We start from the raw sequence: 24,704 nt of genomic DNA on the forward strand, positions 1-24,704 counted from the left end.
TTGTATTCGTTCAGTTACCATGTTATATTGTAAAGCGCAATGCTGAATTACTGTTTGAATGTAAACCGAGGTGATGTTATTTACGTACCCCGGTATAGAAAAATCTATAAATAAATAATAAATAAATCCTTCTTTAGTTTTATTTGCTATGTGGTTCTTGAAAGAAAGTTCTTTATCAATGATAACTCCGAGGTTCCTGGTGTGGGTGGTAGGGAGTATAGTTATTATTTGTTTGTCAAGTATTGTCAGGGGTGGTGGAGTTGGATTGGGTTTTTTATCCATGAGTATTATTTCAGTTTTGTCAAAGTTGATTATGAGTTTCAGGGAATTTAGGAGATGTTTGATTGAGATAAGTAGTTCTGAGGTTTTCTTGTAGGTGTCTTCAATCGAATTTTGTATGGGAATGAGGAGCTGAATGTCATCAGCGTAGAGGAAGTGTGTGATTTCATATTTTTTTAGTAGTTGGCAGATGGGGAGAAGGTATATGTTGAAAAGGGTGACTGATAAAGCTGATCCTTGAGGGACTCCGGTGTTGAGGTTGATTATTTTTGATAGGTTGTTGTTGATTAATACTTGGTATGTTCGATCAGATAAATAGGAAGAAAACCAACGTAAGGTATTGCCAGATAAACTAATTTGGGATAGTCGCTCCAATAGTATATTGTGGTTCACTGTGTCGAAGGCGGCTGAAAGGTCAAGAAGAATGAGCAAGTATTTTTCACCTTTGTCAAAACCTCTTATAATAATGTCATTTAGGGAGATAAGGAGAGATTCTGTGTTTAGGTTTTTTCTAAAACCATATTGGGATGGAGGTAGGATGCTGTTTGTCTCTAGATCACAGCTTTCCAAACCTTTTATGTTGGTGACACACTTTTTAGACAAACATAATTTCAAGACACAGTAATTCAGTCTACTAGCAAACCAGAGGTTAAAGGTTAAACGAACGAAACATATTTTGACAATGTATGTATGTTTCCTTAAATATATACATAAATAAAATGTTTCACAACACAACCTATCTCATGAAAACCTTTCATTTATATTAAAAATATATAATTTTCCAAGATTAATGTTATTGTTATAATTTGAGTAACAATGTCTGTCCCCCACACACTCATCTCTCTACCCCCCAAGCATGTCTGTCCCCCACACACTCATCTCTCTCCCCCCCCCCCCAGCACATGTCTGGCCCCCACACTCATGTACCTCTTCTTTTTGATTGTTGCCAGTTCAGTGCTTCACTCCCTTCAGAGTTCAAGCCTGCCGTGGTGCATAACACCTTCCATGATCACCAGACATTGTTGCTTGCAGTACTTGTTTGCCCACGTGCTCCTGGTGGCAGGCCTCATCATCAGCAGCAGCCAATGACAGGGACAGCTGGTCTAAAGTCCCACCCACCAAGCCCAAAAAAACGCGATTGACAGCAAAAATCGCCCAATAATAAGCAACCCGCGAACTGAAAAAAAAAAAAGCGAATTGCTAGAAAAAAAAGCCCAAACTTGCGTCTGAGTTGACGGCGCGGCATCACGTGCCATCACCTGTGCATGACCTGGAGAGGAGTGGCTATGTGGACCGGGTTTTAATGTGCTACGTTCGCGCGACACACCTGCACACTGCAGGCGACACACTAACGTGTCCTGACACACAGTTTGGAAAGCTCTGCTCTAGATAGTCATCTAGTTGAGTGTGTACGACATTTTCAATGGTTTTGGCTATGAACGAAAGGTTTGATATGGGACGGTAGTTGGAAAGGATTTCCGGATCTAGGTTGTTCTTTTTAAGGATTGGTTTGATGACAGCAGATTTGAGGCATTTGGGGTAGTTGCCTTCGGTCAGTGATAAATTGACAGTTTTGGTGATGGTTTTTGATATGGTAGGTTCAATTGATTTGAGGGTTGTTATTGGGATGTTGTCTAATGGATGGCTGGCGGGGTTCATTTTATTTATTATAGATTGAATTTCAATGGTGGAGGCAGTGTCAAAGTTTGACCACGATGAGGTTATCTTGATAAGTTTGGTGTTCTGGTTGTTGTTGATTCAGACTTAGGTCCCGGCCCGAAGCCGGGGCCTCACCTAGGGCATAGCCTGAGGCCCAAAGCAAGGGCCATGGCCTAGACCCGAGTGCGATGTCGGGGCCTCGGCCTAGACCCCTGAAAATTAAAATAATAAAACAAAAACTTACCTAATCCGTTGGGTATCCAACAAAGGCTGGGACCTAGGCCCGGATCCAGGCCCAAAGCCGCAACCTAACCTGGAGACTGGGGCCCGATGCTGCGACCTGACCTAGAGACCGGGTCCTGACACCAGGGCCTCGGCCCGGACCCAGGCTCGAAGTTGCTTCCCAATCCGGAGGCCAACTCCCGACACCTGGGCCTCAAAGTACAGACCTCGGAGCTCCTCTTCAGGCGCTCTCTTCTTTCTTTGGTCCACAAGCCAAATGACGGCGTCTGCTGGGGTCGCGAATTAACTCTGGTGCATTCACCCCGGCGGACAGCGCCATTTTAATGTACAGCAATTAACTTTGGCGCAACCTCAGTGGACACTATCATTTGGCTTGCAGGTTGAAGAAAGAAGAGGATCCCTGAAGAGGAGCTCCGAGGCCTGGGCCTTGGCCTGACCCTGGACAGAGGCCCAGGTGTCGGAACCCGGCCTCCTGGTTGAGGCTTCAGCATGGGGCCTGGGTCCGGGCAGAGGCCCCTGTGATAGGACCCGGCCTCCAGGTTGGGTCGCGGCATTGGGGTCTGGGTCTGGGCCGAGGCCTGGGCCAGGCCAGGCCTACGCAAGTCCGAGGCTTTGGCCTTTAAATGAATGAAAGGAATCAAGCAATCCACAAACTGAAAACACAAACTGCACATCCTTAACAGCAATGCTGTAAAAATCCTATTCTTTGATATTTAGGTATGCATGTGGCTGTCTTATCTGTCTGTTTATGTTTGACTACTCCTTGCAGTTGTGAAAATAACAAAAGTGATGAGCTACAATTTTTGTATACTGGTATAATTCATTCTGTGTTGTATTTTTCAGATTGTACATCAATTAAATAAACATATAAAACAATAAGAAGCTGCCTTGTGCCCTTAAAATGCCACTAAAAGTTTCAAATATTAGATGTGGAGTGTCTAGTGCTAGTTTGGTCACTAGGTCAATACATTTTTTTTCTTTTGTGAAGTGATATTGGAAAGTGGTAAGCAGTAGGAGACCTAACTGGCAACCTTGCCCCAGTTTCACATGTGATCTTTTCCCATTCCGTTGGGCGTGGTTTCCTTTTTTAAAACTGGTACTAAGTCTTTGTAGATGATGTCTATCCCCATCCCTTTTGCCTAGTCTGGCCTAGCAGATTTTATAACCAAACTATCTTTCTCAGTTAGCCAGGTTTCTACTATGAGGGTCAGATCTGGAGATTTTTCAGTCAGGAGATCATGCATAAGTAGGGTTTTGTTTACTATTAATCTATCACTGAAATACAAGCAGATTTTCAATTATCATGCTGGCATGGTAATTAAAAGACACTTCCAAAACTTAGTTTAAGTGGTCTATTAAAGATTTCTGGTTGATGACCCCAAGCTTTTCTTAAATTTTTATCTTTTATTTTTACATTTATTAATTGCAACTTCTTTGCCATAAATATTGAACTTATTTTTTGCCCTCTTGTGTTTAACATGTAGGATGGATGAGGCTCTTAAAGTACAGGAATAATTACTGAGTTAAAATTTCTCAGACATTTCCAATTTTTGTTTTGTTCACTCTTTTTTTTGGTTTGAAAGGAAAATTGAGAATTGTAGATAGACATAGCTGGCTGACTTAGTCAGGATATGCAGTGGTGTCGCTAGGCTGCTGAATATACCCAGATAAGTTTAAAGTTAGCCAGATAAGATAACAGCTAATTTTAGACTTGAATATCGCAACTTATCCAGCTAAGGGGGTCATTTTCAAAAGCAATCGCACGCGAAAAGGGACTTTTCGCACGTGATCACTAAGTTGGGGCAGAGTCGGGGCGGCACCGGGGCCAACGCTACGGACACATTGCTGGCGGCGAAAGATAAGGACCCTTATCGCCGCCAGTTTCGCGCTGAATAACTACACCTTTTATGGTGGTGCGATGGCTGCCGGCTTTCGCAGGCCCACACCCCCTGTTACCGCCGGATTTTCTAAGGTCTGCGATCTTAGAAAATCCAGGCCTAAGTTAGCCGGTTATGTAGCTCCTCCCTGTTACACCCCCAGAACGTCTCTCTTTTCATCCAGCTAGATTTTGGCTGGATAAGAGGTTGAATATACCAAAACTTGCCATTTAGAGGGATAATTTGTATTGAAACCATACAGTGCATATGAGGACAAGCTTAACATAATTAATGATAACGAACCACTCAGACCATCACAGAGTGGCCTAAAAATGAAGAAAAACTTGTGGTTACCGATATGACTTGGCTGTAGCATGGCACGCTTAGGTATGAGTCTCCTGGCCAGCAGGGACATAGCGAAGGCAGCTGTTCTATTGTGGCAAGATTATTGCTGAGAGGGTCAATATCTGAGGAGATTCCTGCTCCTTGATTAGTGAAGAAATGTGATTTGCCAGGGAGGAGAAAGTGTGGAGGAAATAAATAATAGTATTTAATGTAAAATGGATCACAAAAATGTCTTGTTATGCCTTTCTCCCCCCATCTTCTTTCCTTTCCACCCCTTATTTTTTGAAGTTATCATGCTGTCATCTACATTGTGGTGCCCCTTCAAAAGTACCCAGTTGGTAGTCAATAACTAGAAGGAAAGAGATGCTGTCAGCCATCTTTTAACAGTTGATTTAAATGAAATGAAACTTGTTTGGGCTTTAAAAAAGGTTTGGACAAATTCCTGGAGAAGAAGTCCATAAACTGCTATTAATCAAATTGACTGCTTATTACTGGAATGAATAGCATAGGATTTATTTACTGTTTGGATATTTGCCAGATACTTGTAACCTGGATTGGCCACTGTTGGAAACAGGACCCAGTATGGCAACTTCTTATGTTCTTAATTTTGTTGTTTGTTCTCATGTTCAATTTGTAATAAGTTTGAAACACCGCTCCTTTAACTCAGATCCATACATTTTTTGGCTGGACCTTGGGAATTAAGATAGCATTAGCTTTGGATACAGTACATTTCACCATACGGATTTAGGGATCATTCACTAAGCTGCTTTAGGCCATTTATCATGCAAAAACCACTGTTTTTCACACGGTAAATGGCCTAACATGGGGATAACATGAGACATTTGAAATATCTTGCGTTAAATGAGCCCTGGTACCATGCGTATTTAAATTAGCTAATTAGTATGCAATCACATGCTAATGAGCTCAATACCCTAAACTGTGCTAATCAAATAACACGACTTGCTGAAAAATTTGCAAGCTGTGTTATTGGAATTGAAATTAGCTTCAACTACAATTAGCTAATTTCTCCTGAATGCAGTGGGACATTAACACACATTCCGATACACCTGGGGCCTTGGCCCAAGAATACACCCACTGGGGCAGATTTATAAATCTGCGCACACGCGTACTTTTGTTCGCGTACCAGGCGCGAACAAGAGTACGCGGGATTTTAATAGATACGCGCGTAGCCATTAAAATCCGGGGTCGGCGCGCACAAGGCTGCCCAAAATCGGCAGCCTGCGCGCGCCGAGCCGCGCAGCCTGCCTCCATTCCCTCCACCCCCCCCTACCTTTGTTGGCAAAGTTACGCCTGCTTCCAGCAGGCGTAACTTTGCACGCGCCGGGCCGACTGCTGCGCTCCATGTTCCGGTCCGGGGGCTGGTCCGGAGGCCGCGGCCACGCACCCGGAACGCCCCCGGGCCGAAACCACGCCCGTGGCGCCGCCCCCAAAACGCCACGTCACTCCCGGTACGCCCCCGAAACGGCGCGTCACTCCTGGCACGCCCCCAACACGCCCCCCGACACGCCCCTCCGTGCAAGCCCCAGTACTTACGCGCGGACCTCTACTCCCCGGGATCTCCCCTCATAAATTATCATTGATAGTGCTCAGCCTTTGCCCTTGCTAAGGGTCCAGAGGTTGGGGATCACGTTCTGGGGGGGGCAGATTATTTGTGTGGGCGGGTTTGGAGGGTGGGCTGCAGGGCATCCATCATAGGAAAAAGTTGATTTTTTTTTATTTTTTTTATTTTTTACTACCATGAGTCACCTGCAAGGGCAGCAGAGGGTTTGACAGGGTGTCTTTGTAGACCCCCAGGGTTTGCAGTACTTTGGGGGGGGGGGGGGATCCAAGCAGTCCCTTTAAGCAGTAGCAGCCACACAGTTCCAGGGCTGCCATTGTGTTGTGTGTGTGTGTGTGGTGGTGGTGGGGGGGGTATTTTACTCCACAAGAAAATAGTACAGGCCATGGTATTTTCCCTCTCAGAAAATACTGCAGGATTCACAGGCTGCAGTGACATTTACCGTAGCTTTGTAACTCCTGCAACATTTTTCCCATGGTGGGAAAAATACTGTAGCTTAGTGAATGAGACCCTTAATTAGTAAAACGGAGCTAAAATGTGAACAACTAAACTTAAGCACAAGGCCACATAGCATCCCAGCACACAATAATGAAAATGTATACATAATAATAAATTAAAATAATTGTTTTCTGCAGTAGTGAACTTCGAGAATTAGAAATCAGATTAAATTCGGCTTACCTGAACAAGGCACGGGCTGCACAGGTTGCAGAGAAAGAAGCTATAAAATATGAGGAAATGGTAAGTTGTGTTTTTTTTTTTTTGTTTTCTTTTTTCATCATCTCCCTCATGCGCTGTGAATGCTGTCCCCACAGCATCCCCAGCTAGCCTTGTGAATGATATGAACATCTTTCGTGATGTAGCCTTGACAGTTTGCTATCATTTACAACCATTTTCCATGTTAATTTTCTGCTTGCCCTTTGTTGCAGCTGCAGGTAATGGCATTGCCTTCTTGTGATCAAAAGGGCATATATTGTTTGACTTTATTAGAGCAATGCAAACTATTTAACATAGAATATGATGACAGAGAGCATAAGACTCATCTAGTCTGCCCATTACTTTTCTCTCCCCATTTCATGATTCCCTTTGAGATATGAGAGATTTACTATTTTATCATTCTAAACAACCTGCAATCTACTCTACTAATGGCAGAGCTATCACTGGCCTGCAAATGAATCTTAACATTTTATTTCTTAGCTGTAATCAAGCATGATGAGAAAATAAGAGGAATCAAAAAGCAGTCTCAACATTGTGGGGATCATATGAACACTAGTGAGTTTAAATTTTTAGTATATTTTCCACTTGCCTCACATTCATATCTCATAACCCATGACTAGGTACAAAAGTAAGACTTAAGGATTCTAGGAATCCATTTTTTTAAAAATTATTTTTAGTCTAGCATCTTCTCCTTATTTCTGGGCTTTGTTGTAGTGGTCTTTGATTGTCTAGGCTAGGACACCATGAACTTCCTGGCTGAGATGCAGACTGTGGTTTCCTTTAAACCACTTTGAGGTCAGCCGATATGTTTTCCTTGCATACAATGATTAGGATTCCCTCCCTCCCTCCCAAGGACTGAAAATTATGCTTCTGCAGCATTCCTAGCATGATCAGTTCCAGGAGTGGGAATAAAACTTGGGTCTTCACTAAATGTTTAGCCCAGCCCAGGAATCCACTTCTGTATGTCATTAAAAGACAACTAAAACACCCACAGGAGACGGATGTTTCAATTCTTTATGGCAAGCATGTTGAACTATTGTTTGTTTTTTTTAATAGATATTAAACTTCTGTGTATAAAACTGGGAGACTACATTATGATTATATCGCTTCTGCACTCTTTTCTGCAGTATACCTGTATGTATTATGTGATCTGCATCATTTAAAACAAGTCTAGAATAATTTGATTGCATTTCTGCCAAAATGTGCACCTCTTTGAATTTCTTGAAGTCACCCTATCTTAAAAATGAATAGCATTAGATGAAGGTTTTACGTGCATGTGGCAGATTTTCATTCAGGATTTTCTTACTACCAATTATATCTTTATTATTGGTGTAAATCATTCCTTGTACTTCTGTATTGATCTGTGCTTACTTCATACAGTGCTTTATATATTGACAGCACTATGTCAGAGTAAATTAATATTAATAATTTATGCTGATTTAGAAAGTGAAGAGTTTTAATAGTTATAGTTGCCATAGAGAAAAATAGATTTTTTTTTTTGCAGATTGTGATATCTTTTTAATGAATAAATTATCCAAAATGGTGTTGGCCATGAGCTTTTGAAACTACATATAGTGAAGTCTGAAGAAGATATTTATCTGAAGCAAAAAACCGTGTAATCAAAATAGCTCACTAAAAAAATGACAACTGACTAGAAAAGGACAAAAATTGTTTGTTTTTCATTGACAGTGTGTTTTTTAATATTAAAATAGAGACAAGATTCTGAACTAGCCCGTAAAATGAAGGAAATGTTTGAAAAAGAAACTGAAGAAGAGCATTTCAAAGAAAAGAAACATTATGAGGACAAGATAAATTATCAACAAGGATTAGAGAGACAGCTTGAGGAAAATGAACAGAAGAAGCAGAAAGCTTATGAGCAATTCTTAAACGATAAACTATTGATTGATCAAATTGTAAGAAAGATCTATGAAGAAGATCAAGTGTAAGTTCACAAAGATCATCATGGTGCTTCTACTGTAAGGAAACTCACTTATTGCTTTGTTTTTTGTTTTTGTTTTTTATCAACAGCAGCTCATATTTTCATCTGGATGTAGATATTACTGAAGAATTAGAAGATGAGCCTGTTATATGTGGCCATTTTTACTTTTAGTTCTACAGTGGTACTACTGGATGTACCAAAAACCTGAAATTACATTGTAAATAATCAGCTGTTTCTTACAAATTTAGAGTTGTTGTAGTAAGCATATTTGTCTTTGAGAAGCTGGAGATTTATTTATTTATTTATTTAACAGTTTTATATACCGACCTTCATAGTAAATAACCATATCGGATCGGTTTACAATTAACAAGAATATAACTGGGGTAACAATTCAAGTACAGCAAAAACAGTAGGTAGGAATGAGTCAAAGTTACAATCAACAGGGTAAGAGATATCTTTCAAAAGACCGACAAAAATTGATATTGATATTGATATAGCCAGACAAATGATGGGATATGAAAATCCTGCAATGTTAAGCAGCTCGAGTTAGCGGGATAACCTTTTAGCCGGATAAAAAGTTATCTGGCTAACTTGAAGGCAAGACGAGGGCTTTCTGGTTAAATTAGCCATATAAATTCTGATTTTCAGCATAGCCAGATAACTTTAGGACAATTGAAGAGCTCACCTAAAGTTAGCCAGATAAACTTAACTGACTAACTCTAAGATAGCTGGGGATATTCAGCAGCATGCCTGCACCACTGAATAACCCTGGAAAGTTAGCCAGATAGTGGCTGAAAATGGACCCAAAGTCTCAAGATTTAAAAACAGTCTCAAAAAGATGGGTTTTCAGATAGGATTTAAACAAGGCAAGAAAGGGAGCATAATGCATCAGCTCAGGAAGTCTATTCCAAGCACATGGTGCAGGGAGTTGGGAATTGGCAATAGAGATGAAAGGCATAGATAGGAGTGACTTGTTTGATCAGCTGAGTGCATGAGGAGGGGTGCAGAGAGATGAGAAAGGAGAGATAGTGAATTACTGCAGAATGAAGGCACTTGTAGGTGAGTAAGAGGAGCTTGAACTGTATGTGGGAATGGATAGGGAGCTAATGCATTGACTTCAGAAGAGTTGGTTATATGGGTGTAACAACTTTGTTGAAAGATAAGTTGTGCAGCTGAATTTAAGATAGACTGTAGTGGGGAAGGATGGCTTGTTGGGAGATCTGTGCGGAGCAGATTGCAATAGTCTAAGCAGGAGGAGATGAGAATAGTGCATAATAGTTCTGGTAGTGTGTTCAAAAAGAAAGGAATGGATTTTGGTGATGTTATAGAGAGAGAAACTGCGTATTTGCTAAGAGTTTTAGATATGTGTAGTGAAGGAGAGAGGAGTTGAAGATGATTCCTAGGTTATGGGCTGAGGGGACTGGGAAGATGACTGTGTTTTCCACAGAAATAGAAAAAGGAGGAAGAGGGGAAGGTAGGCTTGGGGGGAAAGATAAGGAGCTCTGTCTTGGCCATGTTGAGTTTAAGGTGGCTGTGGGACATCCAGGTAGCAATTTCAGACAAGCAGGCTGAGATCTGGGACTGGATTTCTGATGAAAATCTCTGGTGTAGAGAATTAAATCTTGGAGTTATTAGCATAAAAATGGCCATGAAAGGAAATCAGAGTATCAAGGAAACTAATATACAGGGAGAAGAGAAGAGAAAAGGGCCCAGGACAGAACTCTGAGGAACACCAGTTGACTGTGGGATGGCAATGGAGGAGGATCTGCCAGAGGAAACTCTAAAACTGCAATGGAAGAGGTAAGAAGAGAACCAAGACAGGATAGAGTTCTGAAATCCAAGTGAGGACAGAATATCGAGGAGTAGATTGTGATCAATGGTATCAAAAGCAGCAGATAAGCCAAGGAGGATGAGGACTGAGTAAAGGCCTTTGGCTTTAGCCATAAACAGGTCATTTGATACTTTTGGCAAGGGCTATTTCAGTTGAATATTGAGGGTGAAAACCAGATTGGAGTGAATCAAGAATGGCTTGAGATGCAAGAAAGTCAAGGCATTGGTTTGGAGGCAGCTTGATTGGTTTCTGGATGGACATCTCCCTGAGGAATGGAAACCAGACCTGTCTCGGTCTCTACTTTACAGCCATTACAGATACTGTTAAATGCTGCTGCTCGTTTAATTTCTACACCAGGCGTAATCAACATATAACTCCAGTACTGGCAAATTTAAAATGGCTTCCAATTGAACAACAAATTGCTTATTAAAGTGGGTATGACTGTACCTAAATTGCTAAATCCAAACAGTTGTCCTTAGGCTAACATATTTATTTATTTATTATTTATTTTTAATTTTTATATACCGAAGTTCTTGTGAGAACCACAAATCACTCCGGTTTACATAAAACGATGAACTGCCCAGAGGAGAAAGGGGCTTTACATGGAACCATAGAACAGATGGAACAATATAACCGAATGTCAATTTAACATAGTAATAAATAAATATATGAGTATAATATATATTGTTGAAAGAATTACATGTAAGCTAACCATGAGACATGTATTCAATGGACATTATATGACATGATTCAAATAGATATTGTATGGAATTATATGTTACAGGTTATCTATTGGCACTTCTGTTAAGTACTTAACATTTGTTTTGCCTATTTGTGCCTGCCTGTAAACAGTTATGATGGTAAATAACTTAATGACGGTATAGAAAAGATTTTAAATAAATAAATAAATAAAAAAGAGGAGGAAGATAAGATGATATAGTTGGCAGGACAGGGAGGATCCAGTGAGGGTTTTTAAAGAGTAGTATGATCACAGTATGTTTGAAGACAGCAGGAACTGTAGCAGTGGAGAATGATAGACTAAGGATGTGACAGATGGAAGGGATGTGTTATGAATCGTACTGCCCGCGGGTCCCCCTGTGAGCAGACTCACTCACCATGCAGTTTCTCTTCAACCGACGCGGCAGGACGCCGCTGTCGGCCTTCTCACACGGCTGGAGCCGCAGACTCTGCACTCCCATGCGGCCTGGAGGCCGCCCCGGATGTCCCTCTTCACCGCGGCCGGTGCCACGGACTTCCCAGCGTCCTCTCAGCGGGGCTGGGACCACCCCCGATGCCACTGCTATCTTCGCGGCGCAAAGGCCGCATCCCCGGGCCGGAGTGGCGGCTGGAGCCGCCCCCAGGGCTTCCTGCAGCAGCCAGAGCCACTGCCGTCATCGGGTCTGCTCCTGAGGCCCAGCCCTGCGCTCCTGGCGTCTGACGTCCGTGCAGGCCGCTGTCCACGGTCCTGCACAGCTTCCTGCTGCTCCTTAGGCGCCGGCGTGTGCCTCTCTGCAAGATTTAAAGGGCCAGGCACAGAAAGTGTGCTGGCTCCACCTAGGGAGTAGATGTCCTGCTCAGCCCTATAAAAGGGCTGCTTCGTCAGTCTGTCTTCGCCTTGCATCGGAGTTGCTTCACTCTGGAGGCTCCTGTCTGCCAGAGCTCCATCAGGTCTTCTTGTCTTCTCCATGGAGTTCTTGTTGCTTCGTCTCGTCATGCCAAGTCATGTTCGTGCCTGAGGTCCCCGTCCTGGTGTCTCGTCTTGGTCTTCTGTTTCCTGATGTTCCAGGTTCCTTGATGTCTTGCTCCTGTGTCTTCGTCTTCAGCGCTCTTGAGCCTTCTGGTACCTGTGAGGCCGGGGGTCCCTTGGATGAGGTTGTGCCCGAGTGGACCAGCCTACAGGTGGACTGGTGTCCTGTGCTCCTGAGCCGTCATGTCCTGCTAGCCATTGGTGGAGTTTCGGACGACATTGGCTCGGTCGTTGGAGTTCTGCTTCGACTGGATCCTTCCCTGTGCTTGTCCCACTCCCAGCGTGGTCCGTGACCAGCCTCCTCGGGCAGTGTAGGGCGCGCAGTGGGACAGGGTGGTCTGCGACTCAGTCCTGCGGGTGGCCTGAGTAGAGCGCTCTGAGAGACAGTGCCAATGTCCTTCCGCCCAGCTTCTTGTCTCGTCTGGACTTCGTCAAGTTCCTCGTCTCGTCATGGATGCCGTTGCATCATCTTGGTATCTTGTCATGTTCCTGATGCTGTCGCGTCGACCCTGGTCCGGGATGCCGTCGCATTGACCACTGGTCCGTGATGCCGTCGCATTGACCACTGGTCCGTGATGCCTTCGCATCAGCTTGGTGTCAAGTCTTCGTCTGCGATGCCGTTGCATCGATCCTACTGTCATGTCTTCGTCCGCGATGCCATTGCATCGATCCTGCTGTCATGTCTACGTGTCAAGGCCCATCTGCCCTCGACCTCAGGCCAGGCCTGCTGCTCCATGCTGTTCCACGCAGCAGGTCCGAAAGGGCTCGGAATGGTCGGAGGACCATTCACATTCCAACATCATCTGTTGTTGGCCATGGGAGCTTGCTGGCCTGGCAGAGGGTCAGACCGTCAGCCATGGTGCAACACGCCGTCAACCCTCGGTCCGGTCCTGGATCCGTCCGAGGTCGGGCGGAGGCTCTAGGGCACACTAAAACACCCCGGCGGGGATCGCTCCGTAGCGCCCCATTATTTGACAGGATGACTGCAGTGGAGATAGAAGTGAGGAACTGGGTGGATATAGAGTCAGAGGAACAAATAGTGAGTTTGGAGGAAGACAGTCTGTTTCCTCCACTGTGACTTCAAGAAAGGAGCAAAGGGTAATGGAGGCTAGGGAAGGGTAGGGGAAAGGGAGATAATGGTAACCTGGTTGAGAACTCAAGACTAATTTTGTGAATCTTGTCATAGAAGTAGTCAAACATAGTCTGGACAGAGAGTGAAGTGGAGGAGGGATTGAGTGTGAGGGTTGGATGTAAGAGAGTTTGTCAGATAGACATAGTAGTCTTGTTTGACAAGTGCAATAGCAGACTGGATGGTGATTGTCAGCATTAATCTGAACTCTTTGAAATCTGCCTGAGTATGGCATTTTAGCCAGAAACATTCTGAATGGGCACAGGAACGTAGGCAGTGAATTCTAGGGGTGAGACAAGGCTGGGGTTTGATGCACCTTACGGGACAGGTAAGGGGAGAGGCAAGTATCTAAGGCTGAAGAGAGAATAGTGTTATAAGAAGAAACTGCTTTGTCAACTAACTCAAGAAATTGTAGTGGAGGATAGGAGAGATGAAATAGCAGTGGAGGAAATACAAGGGTCAACAGCTTGGAGATTCTGGATGAGTGTGGGGGAGGATGGTTTAATGTGAAAGTTATCAGATGGTGCTCTGATGAAATTTAATGTGGACAAGTACAAAGTGATGCATATATGGAAGAATAATCCAAATTATAGGTGCACGCTCTTGGATTCCATATTAGGCATCACCACCCAGGAAAAGGAGTCCCTGTGAAACATAGAAACATAGAAATGACGGCAGAAGAAGACCAAATGGCCCATCCAATCTGCCCAGCAAGCTTTCACACTTTTTTTTCCCCTCATATCTGTTACTCTTGGCCATTATTAGTAACTTTTTGGTTCTAGTTACCTTCCACCCCCGCCATTGATGTAGAGAGCAGTGCTGGAGCTGCATCTAAGTGAAGTATCTAGCTTAATTGGTTAGGGGTAGTAACTGCCGCAATAAGCAAGCTACTCCCAGGCTTATTTGTTTACCCAGCATGTGCCATTCAGTCCTTGCTGATTGAGGTCTGAATATAAATCCTCTTTTCTTTATCCCCCCTGCCGTTGAAGCAGTGAGTTGCGCTGGATATGTATTCCAAGTGAAGTATCAGGCTTAATTGATTTGAGATAGTAACTGCCGTAAAAAGCAAGCTACACCCATAATTATTTGTTTACCCAGACTATGTAATTCAGATTTTGTTGGTTGTTGCCTGAATATAAATCCTCTTTTCCTCTTTCCCCCCTGCCGTTGAAGCAGAGAGCTATGCTGGATATGCATTGAAAGTGAAGTATCAGACTTATTTGGTTTGGGGTAGTTACCGCTGCAACAAGCAAGCTACTCCCCCACTTTTTTGTGAATGCAAATCCTTTTTTCCACATTGCCTCTTGCCGTGGAAGCATAGAGCAGTGTTGGAGTCGCATTAACAGTGAGTATGTTTTTTGAATTAGGGTATTTATCTCCAGGTAGTAGCTGTCATTCCCGCAAGCCACCCCCATGCCTCATCTCTTCATTCATATCCTCTAGACTTTATGGATCCACAGTATTTATCCCATGCCCCTTTGAAATCCTTCACAGTTTTGGTCTTCACCACGGCCTCCGGAAGGGCATTCCAGGCATCCACCACCCTCACTGTGAAGAAATACTTCCTGACATTGGTTCTGAGTCTTCCTCCCTGGAGTTTCAAATCGTGACACCCTGCTGCTGATTTTTTTTCCAACGGAAAAGGTTTATTATTGTCTTTAGATCATTAAAACCTTTCAAGTATCTGAAAGTTTGTATCATATCACCTCTGCTCCTCCTTTCTTCCAGGATGTACATATTTAGATTCTTCAATCTCTCCTCATAAGTCATTCGATGAAGACCCTCCACCTTTTTGGTCGCCCTTCTCTGGTCCGCCTCCATCCTGTCTCTGTCCATTCGGAGATACGGTCTCCAGAACTGAGCACAGTACTCCAGGTGAGGCCTCACCAAGGACCTGTACAAGGGGATAATCACTTCCCTTTTCTTACTCAATATTCATCTCTCTATGAAGCCCAGCATTCTTCTGGCTTTAGTTATCGCCTTGTCTCATTGTTTCGCCGACTTCAGATTGTTAGACATCATCACCCCAAGGTCTCTCTCCTGCTTTGTGCACATCAGCCCTTCACCCCCCATCCAATACAGTTCTTTCGGATTTCCGCACCCCATATGCATGACTCTGCACTTCTTGGCATTGAATCTCAGCTGCCATATCTTCGACCACTCTTCCAGCTTCCTTAAATCCCATCTCATTCTCTCCACTCCTTCCGGCATGTCCACTCTGTTGCAGATCTTAGTGTCATCCGCAAAAAGACAAACCTTACCTTCTATCCCGTCCGCAATGTCGCTCACAAAGATATTGAACAGGACCGGTCCCAACACCGATACTTGCGGCACTCCGCTTAACACTGCTCTCTCTTCAGAGTAAGTTCCATTTACCATCACACATTGTCTTCTGTCTGCCAACCAGTATGCAATCCAGGCCACCACCTCGGCACTCACTCCTAAGCTTCTCATTTTATTCACCAGCCTCCTGTGCGGGACCGTATCAAAAGCTTTGCTAAAGTCCAAGTAGATGACACCAAGCGCTCTTCCTCGATCCAGTTCCTTAGTCACCCAATTAAAAAAGTCGATCAGATTTGTCTGACAGAACCTTCCCTTGGTGAAACCATGTTGCCTCTGGTCCATCAATTCTGCTGCTTGTAGATAGTTCACAATTCTTTCCTTCAGCAGCGACTCCAATACCTTTCCCACACCGAGGTGAGGCTAACCAGCCTGTAGTTTCCAGCCTCCTGTCTGCTCCCGCTCTTGTGAAGCGAGACCACCGTCGCTCTTCTTCAGTCACTCGGCACCACTCCCGTTTCCAGGGAGCTATTGAACAGGTCACACAGCGGAGCTGCCAGCACATCTTTGAGCTACCTCGTATCCTGGGATAACCTCATCAGGCCCCATGGCTTTGTCCACCTTCAGTTTCCTAAGCTCTTCCCATACATTCTCTTCCGTAAACGGAGTTTCATCCATTCTGCTTCTCTCCAGTTTCTTGTTAACTAGTTGTCTGTTCCTTCTCCGGACCGACACTAGTTAACAAGAAACTGGAGGGTGTCCTTCTGTGGACAATACTTTGGACTCACTATGCGGCAGTGGTCAAACAAGTAAACAATGTTAGGTATTATTAGGAAAGGAATGGAAAATAAAATGGAAGATGTCATAATGCCTCTGGATTTATCCATGGTGCAACTGCAAATTGAGTATTTTGTGCAGTTCTGGTCTCCCCATCTCAAAAAAGTAGAACTAGAAAAAATACAGAGAAGGATGACCAAAATGAGGGCAAGGAATGGCTCCCTTATGAGGAAAGGCTAAAGAGGTTAGGGCTCTTCAGATTGGAGAAAAGACAGCTGAAAGGAGATATGATAGAGGTCTACAAAATCATGAGTGGGACATGCCAATAAGCTACTAGATAGCACATTTAAAACAAATTGGAGAAAGTGTTTTTTCACTCTGTGTACAATTAAACTGTGGAATTGTTGCCAAAGAATATGATTAAAGCAGTTGGTGTAGCTGGGTTTAAAAAGGTTTTAGACAAGTTCCTGGAGGAATAGTCCATAAACCACTATTAGCCATATAGACTTAGGAAAGCCACTGCTTATTTCTAGTTATGAGCAAGAAGAATTGGACATATTCTTTGGGATCCTACTGGGTACTTGTGACCTGGATTGGCCACTGCCAGAAACAGGATTCTGGGCTTGGTAGACCTTTTGATCTGACCCAGTTTGACATTTCTTATGTTCTTATGTCTTTTGCTCTTCCAAAATACACACAATCCCCATTCTCCCACATACTCTACATTGCTCTCACATATACACCTACATGCTCACCCCATACTTCCCCACCCAACACACACATTCCCATACACGCCTACCCCACTCCCACAGAGACAGGGGACAATAACTGATGCATGTTTCTCAATACATACCCCCCACACACACAATCATAAATATACTCACCTCAATCACATCCCCCACCTACACAGACACAGCTACACCCCCAAAAAAACACATTTTCATTTCATCTTCCTACACCAGTTCAGTCCATACAGGAGGGTTATATCCCCCTATCAGCAGATGGAGGCAGATTACACTAAATTTTTCTGTGACAGAATCACCACCACATAGAATGACTCTGGTTTGGCTTTTCAGTAGAGATGAGATCGCTGGTTTGAGTTCAAGTGGTTGCCTGCCTTAGAATAGCGAATTCCAAAGTGGAGGAGGGCTCCTATTTGGGATCCCATTATTAAGGGAGTCTGTAAATATACCAAGGCTTTTCTCTTTCATTCTGAGGTAGAGAAGATGGTCCTAGTAAAGTGGGAGAATCTAGAGCAGTAGTTCCCAACCCTGTCCTGGGGACACCCCCCCCCCCCCCTCCCAGCCAGTCGGGTTTTCAGGATATCCACAATGAATATGCATGAGAGAAAATTTGTATGTTATGGAGGCTGTGCATGGAAATTTTCTCTCATGCATATTCATTGTGGATATTCTGAAAACCTGACTGGCTGGGGGGTCCCCAGGACAGGGTTGGGAACCACTGTTCTGGAGAGTGGTCTCAGGGGTCAAAAATCTTTTAAAATTGTATCCCCTTTCCCCTGAACATTCAGCGTTTATTTCAAATTCCTCAGGTGGATGCTTTGGTCATCACAATTATTAGGTGAACTATACAGGGGTGATGTAGTCTGGTACCAGACTACATACCCACATAATAACTGTATTGTATGCTTCATTGACTTCCCATTTACTAGCAAGTCTGCTATAAGTTGGCTGTCATTATTCACAAAATCCATAACGTTTAATCATCCTGGATATACTCAGTTTTAAAGATTCATACTCCCATTCAAAACCTCTGTTCCACCAGCAGAATATACTTGATGTTCCTTCTTTTAAATCTTCTTGATTGTCCGAGACTTAATTGCCACCTATAATCCGCTCCATCAATGATCCTAAACTCTTTAAGCGTGCATTAAAAACCTGCCTGTTCAAGCAAGCATTTAACATTTCGGATTAATTCTAGCCCTTGTCTCTTTAGCACCGTTTGTTTCAGCTTTGTTTACCACTGATAACTGTTCCATGTGTATCAATTTTAGTAAGTAACTGTTTTTATTTTAGAATGTCTTTACTATGTCTGTTATTGTGTAGCCTGCTCCAAACCATTCGGAGGGACAGGATATAAATGTTTTATTTAAATAAATACTATCACAATGGACAGAAGTCTCAAGAAGACTGTATGGCCTTCAGCTCCGGCCCACAGATGAAGGTCCATGGACCGTATCACAAAACTGATGAAGACTTTCTTTACCTCTTTGGCAGCCAGTGACAAGGATGGCAGCCTTCAGCCTCTCCTGTCCTGGATGATGGATATATTTCTTCAAGGGGGAGTCCCTTTCTCTTCCACGCTGTGGGAACTCCCATCAGAAATTCCAGCAGAAGAAGCTAGCCCCAGGCAGGGCATCTCTTTCATTGGAGGAGTCTAGCCAGCATCCAGAGGATGAAGTGCAAGGCCCAGTTGACAGACCTTTCCCAGGAGCTTTCCCCTCTGAGGCGACTAATACCTCTGCCCCAATCGCCATCTTCTTCATCAGGGTCATGGGATAGCATCCCTTCCTGCCACCTGGTAGCCAGGAAGCTGAATCTTAAGTATACAGTAAAGCAGTCTCTTGGTTTTGACATAGTCCAACTGTGCCACCAATTAGTAGTGGTGGAGTCTGCTTTGAAATGGGCTAAGAAGACCCAGATATCTTCCAACACACGACCGGGTAAGCACCCCTTGTTGCTGGATAGCTATGGGAAGAAAGACTTCCAGAACTTTATGCGTAACACCCACATTGCAGCCCACAAACTTTATATGGTGAGATACGTACATGATTACATTGATAAATTGAAGCCCTTTGTGGAATTCCTGGATAGGGAACATGAGCGATATCGCCAGGCTCTTCTAGATGCAGAAGAGCGCAAATGGCACCTCATCTGGTTAGTGTTTGAATTCTTCGACATGGCGGCAGGATCCTCAACCATGACCATTGGGACATGTCGGATGCCTGGTTGAGAGCCAGCATTTTGTGGGAAGACATACATAAGAAACTGGTTGATGTTTCGTGTTCCGGGGACAATCTCTTTGGTGAACAGGTCAGAGAAATTGTCATCCAGAAGGTGCAATATGAGGCCATCTGGTCCCAGTCGGCAGGGACTGACCAACCTCCCACCTCCAAATGGCCTTACTTCACTTTTAAACTGTCTTTCTTTCAGAGATGCCTCTTTCACCAATTTCAGAGATACCACTCTAACCCTGTGCTGATGCCACAACAATGTCTGGCTCAGGGACACCTGCATGAGAGACATCGGCCCACAACACTGCATCAGTCTTAACTAGGACTTAGTTTTTGACAAGCCCCATTTCTGAGGACTCAACCCTTCCAGTAAGGGGAAGGATCCAGCTCTTCCTAGACAAGGGAGATCACCAAGGCTGTTGTGTCCTTAAAAGTTATGGAGTCTCATTACAGTTACTCCTCCGTACCTTTGGTGTTCCATATTCGCTCTAAATTTCTACCTAAGGTAGTTTCTGCATTTCTCACAGGACAAGCAGGATGGTAGTCCTCACATGGGTGACATCACAGGATGGAGCCCAATCACGGAAAACTTCTATCAAAGTTTCCAGAACTTTGACTGGCCCCTACTGGGCATGCCCAGCATGGCACTAACCCTGCAGCCAGCAGGGGTCCCCCTTCAGTCTTCCTTTTTCCACGCTGTAGTAGCCTCACGGTTTAGGAGCTCTGTGGAGATTCCTGACAGGAATTTTTCTCACGGAATTAACTAACGTTAAATTGCCCCACAGGGGTCCCTCCTCTAACTTCTCTCTAGCCACGGTACTCCGGTAAGTTTTTTGACAGTTTTTCGTCGATTACCGTCGAGTTTGGCCCTTGCGGCCTGCTGGCAGTTGTCCATCCCGCGGCTCGATTTTTTCAATGGCCATGGCGTCGGGGTTCTGCCGGTGCCCGGACTGTACTCGCACCATGTCTATCACAGACTCTCATGGCGTCTGTGTAATGTATTTAGGCCGGGAGCATGATGTCCTGACTTGCACCAAATGTGCCCTCATGACACCCAAAGGTCACAAGGCAAGGATGGAAAAGATGGGACTCCTCTTCCGTGCTCACACCCCGACACCGTCCATTGCATCGACGTCATCGGAACCGGCACCATCGACGTCGCACCAGCATTGACCACTGTCCGTGACTGTCCGCCATCGATGTTTTCATGGCCATCGGCGCCCGTTACTCCCCCTCAGGATTGAGGGGATCATAGGGAGAAACATCGGCATTGTAAGACTTGGACCGTCGAGGGAGCGAAATCATCGACCTCGCCACCGTCGAAGAAGCCCTGTCCAGGAAAGGCACCTACCATTCCTGCGACCGGGTCATCGAGGCCACCCTCACCTGATCGGGGTTTGGGAGCCGCGATTCCGCCTGTAAAGGTGGTCCCCTCCGGCTATGCCTCTGCCTCCCTCTTCTGTTCCGGAGCCGGGGCTGCTTGCTCCAGGTCTCTGAGAAGAACTGGACCGGCTGGTCCAGGAGGCCATCGACAAGGCGATGCACCGACACCGGCACCGATTGTGGAACCGGTCATCGACCTGATTCCAGCAGCGCTGGCTCTGCTGCTATCCCGGATGGAGGCGCTCATAACTGCCCTTCCCACCAGTGATTCCCGGGTCTCCGATGGCTCTGGTGCGCTCTCCGTTGACAGCCTCATCGGGAGGAGAAACACCGTTCCGCATTTCTCCTTCGGGAGTTTTGCCTCAACCATCGATGCAATTCGTCCCTCGCCACTGATTCATTCATCGGGGGCGATATGTACATCGGCACCATCGATGCCTTCGATACCGGCACCGATGCCCTCCAGGCCGTCCATGGTGCCCCCGGCAATTCCTTCGATTTTCTCGGAGCCTCAGCCGGGGCCTTCAGGTATCCAACCCCCTTCTCGTCCTACAGGTCAGTCTGCTGATCCTTATGACACTTGGGGTGATGATACTTCTTCAGACACCGATGACTTACCTTCACCTCCCTCTCCTACTGAAAGTAGAAAGCATTCTCCTCCAGAGGACCTTTCTTTCATTAATTTTGTGAAGGAAATTTCTGAGTTGGTCCCTTTTCAGCTTCAGACGGCGCAGGATGATAGGCACCATGATGGAGTTGCTCCAGTTCCTGGATGCCCCTAAAGTGATTACTTCCATTCCCATTCATCAAGTTCTTCTTGACCTCCTCAGAAAGAACTGGGAAAGCCCTGGATCCATTGCCCCAGTCCATAGAAAAGCTGACACTACCTATTTAGTGCAGTCAGCCCCCGGCTTTCAAAAATCTCAGCTCGACCACCACTCAGTTGTGGGAGAATCGGCTCAAAAGAAAGCAAAAAGGATGAAGCCTCACTCATCTACCCCTCCTGTTAAGGAACACAAGTTCCTAGACAATATTGGTCGACGAGTGTTCCAAGGGGCCATGCTCATCTCTAGAATTGCTGCTTACCAGCTGTATATGACCCAATACAATAGGGTAATCTTCAAACAGATTCAGGACTTCTCTGAAACCCTGCCTGAACAATTCCAAGACCAGCTTCAAATCCTTGTCAACAAGGGGTTTGAAGCAGGAAAGCATGAGATAAGAACAGCTTATGATATCTTTGACACCTCTACTAGAGTGTCTGCAGCTGCTATTTCGGCAAGACGATGGGCCTTGCTCAAATCTTCTGACCTTCGTCCAGAAGTACAAGACAGACTTTCTGACCTACTTGTCAATTACGGGAAATCCTATTTAACCCCATCTCAAAACTTGGACACTTTACAGGCAAAAGCCTTTCTACCTCGACAACGAGCACTAACACTCGTGGCCCTCGCTCACCAGTTGCAGTCTCAACATACATACATACAGCAACAGCTCACCAATTCCTCGTCCTCCTAGGACACATGGTGTCCTCCGTCCATGTTACTCCAATGGCCCGCCTGGCCATGATACTCATGCATTGGACTCTGAGTCACAATGGATTCAAGCTGTTCAGCCTCTGTCGACCATTGTCCACATCACCAACTCACTCCATTTGTCTCTCGCCTGGTGGAAAGATCAGACCAATCTCCTCCAGGGACTGCCCTTTCAAGTGCCAGATCCTCAACTCATTCTCACCACCGATGCTTCCAACCTCGGATGGGGAGCCCACGTGGACAATCTGCAGACACAAGGATCTTGGTCTCCACAGGAAGCCAAACATCAAATAAACTTCCTAGAACTTCGAGCAATGCGATATGCTCTCAGGGCTTTTCAGGAACACCTATCAAATCACGTCATCCTGATTCAGACGGACAACCAGGTGGCCATGTGGTACATCAACAAGCAGGGAGGCACAGACTCCTTCCTCCTGTGTCAAGAAGCTGCGCAGATTTGGGCGGAAGCGCTCTCCCACTCGATGTACCTCAGGGCCACCTACTTGCCGGGAGTGGACAATGTCTTGGCAGACAAACTGAGTCGCATCTTCCAGCCACACGAGTGGTCTCTCAACCCCTCGGTAGCGACCTCAATCTTTTCGCCAATGGGGATACCCCCAGACAGACCTCTTTGCGTCCCCTCAGAACCACAAAGTGGACAATTACTGCAGATGGAGAGATCCTGGAGTATGGGAAACCACACTTGGCATGGCCAGTGAGATGCTATCAGGATCATGGTTCCTTTGTCCTGACGTAGCTTCACAAGAGTCTTCGAAAGAAGAGGAAGTGGAGGGCATGCATAGAGTAGACCGGTTGCCCTCGAGAGGGAGAATGCATCTCTGGGCTGAGAGCACCTCACTGGCCATGCCAAGTGTGGTTTCCCATACTCCAGGATCTCTCCATCCGCAGGCACATTCCCTTGGGAATGGACCCGCATCTGATCACTCAAAACGACAGATGCCTACGCCATCCCAATCTTCAGGCCTTGTCCCTGACGGCATGGATGTTGAAAGGTTAATCCTTCAACCACTTAACCTTTCATGTTCAGTTTCTCGTGTCCTGATTGCTTCACGAAAGCCTTCCACAAGAAAATCTTATTCCTATAAATGGAAAAGGTACACATCATGATGCTCTTCGCAGTCCCTTGATCCCTTTTCCTGTCCAATCCCAAGGTTTTTGGACTATCTCTGGCATTTGTCAGTCAGGTCTAAAAACCTCTTCCATCAGAATGCATGTCCGTGCGGTAGCCGCCTTCCATAAAGGTGTCGGGGATGTCCCTATATCAGTACAACCCCTCGTAACACGATTTTTAAAGGGCTTGCTCCATATCAAGCCACCTTTACGTCCTCCGCCCCTTCTTGGGATCTTAACCTGGTTCTTGGTCGGCTCATGAAACCACCATTCAAGCCTCTTCACTCCTGTGACCTAAAATATCTCAGATGGAAAGTGATTTTCCTTTTAGCTATCACTTCAGCTCGCAGGGTTAGTGACTTACATGCCCTAGTTACCTATCTGCCTTACACTAAACTCCTGCAGGACCGGGCGGTACTCCGCACTCACCCTAAGTTTTTAGCCAAGGTAGTTTCGGAGTTTCACATTAATCAATCTATCATACTACCTACCTTTTTTCCCAGGCCCCATTCCAATCCATGGGAACAGGCTCTGCATACCCTTGACTGTAAACGAGCTCTAGCTTTCTATCTAGACCGTACACTTGCCCACAGGAGGAGCACTCAGTTATTCGTTTCTTTCCATCCCAACAAATTAGGGCAACCTGTGGGTAAGCAGACTCTCTCCTCCTGCTTGGCGGACTGCATATCTTTTTGCTACCAGCAAGCAGGCATTCCTTTTCAAGACCGTGTTAAAGCACGCTCTGTGAGGGCCATGGCGACTTCAGTAGCACACCTAAGATCGGTGCCGCTTCCTGACATTTGCAGGGCTGCCACCTGGAGCTCTCTCCATACCTTCGCAGCCCACTATTGCTTGGACAAAGTCGGAAGACAAGATTCCATCTTCGGCCAATCTGTCCTGCGTAACCTATTTCCAACGTGACGTACCAACACCCTTCCGCCTACCCTGTGGGGGTTCAGGATGCCCTCTACCAAATTCCACCCCAGTTGTTGTGCCTGTTGCACACCGTTGGGTACATTTGGTGCATGTTCGGACATCCTCAGCTCGGTACTCACCCATATGTGAGGACTACCATCCTGCTTGTCCTGTGAGAAAGCAAGTGTTGCTTACCTGTAACAGGTGTTCTCACAGGACAGCAGGATGTTAGTCCTCACGAAACCCGCCCGCCGCCCTGCGGTGTTGGGTTCGTAACGTTTTGTTATTTTATTTTTTCAGCACTGCCTGTAGCTATCAAATAAGACTGAAGGGGGACCCCTGCTGGCTGCAGGGTTAGTGCCATGCT

General features: G+C 45.3%; 1 protein-coding gene across 3 annotated transcripts in view; it reads left to right on the top strand.

Moving 5' to 3' along the window:
- The window catches only part of MNS1 (meiosis specific nuclear structural 1), a 154,615-nt gene that overhangs the window by 37,455 nt on the left and 92,456 nt on the right, over positions 1-24,704 (top strand). For all 3 annotated transcript variants that reach the window (XM_029575319.1, XM_029575320.1, XM_029575321.1), the window contains exons 4-5: positions 6,618-6,720; positions 8,409-8,638. In XM_029575319.1, the coding sequence (XP_029431179.1) occupies positions 6,618-6,720; positions 8,409-8,638 (333 nt within the window). The remainder of the gene's footprint in view (positions 1-6,617; positions 6,721-8,408; positions 8,639-24,704) is intronic.

Source organism: Rhinatrema bivittatum, chromosome 13 (genome assembly GCF_901001135.1).
Source record: "Rhinatrema bivittatum chromosome 13, aRhiBiv1.1, whole genome shotgun sequence".
Lineage (NCBI taxonomy): Eukaryota > Metazoa > Chordata > Amphibia > Gymnophiona > Rhinatrematidae > Rhinatrema > Rhinatrema bivittatum.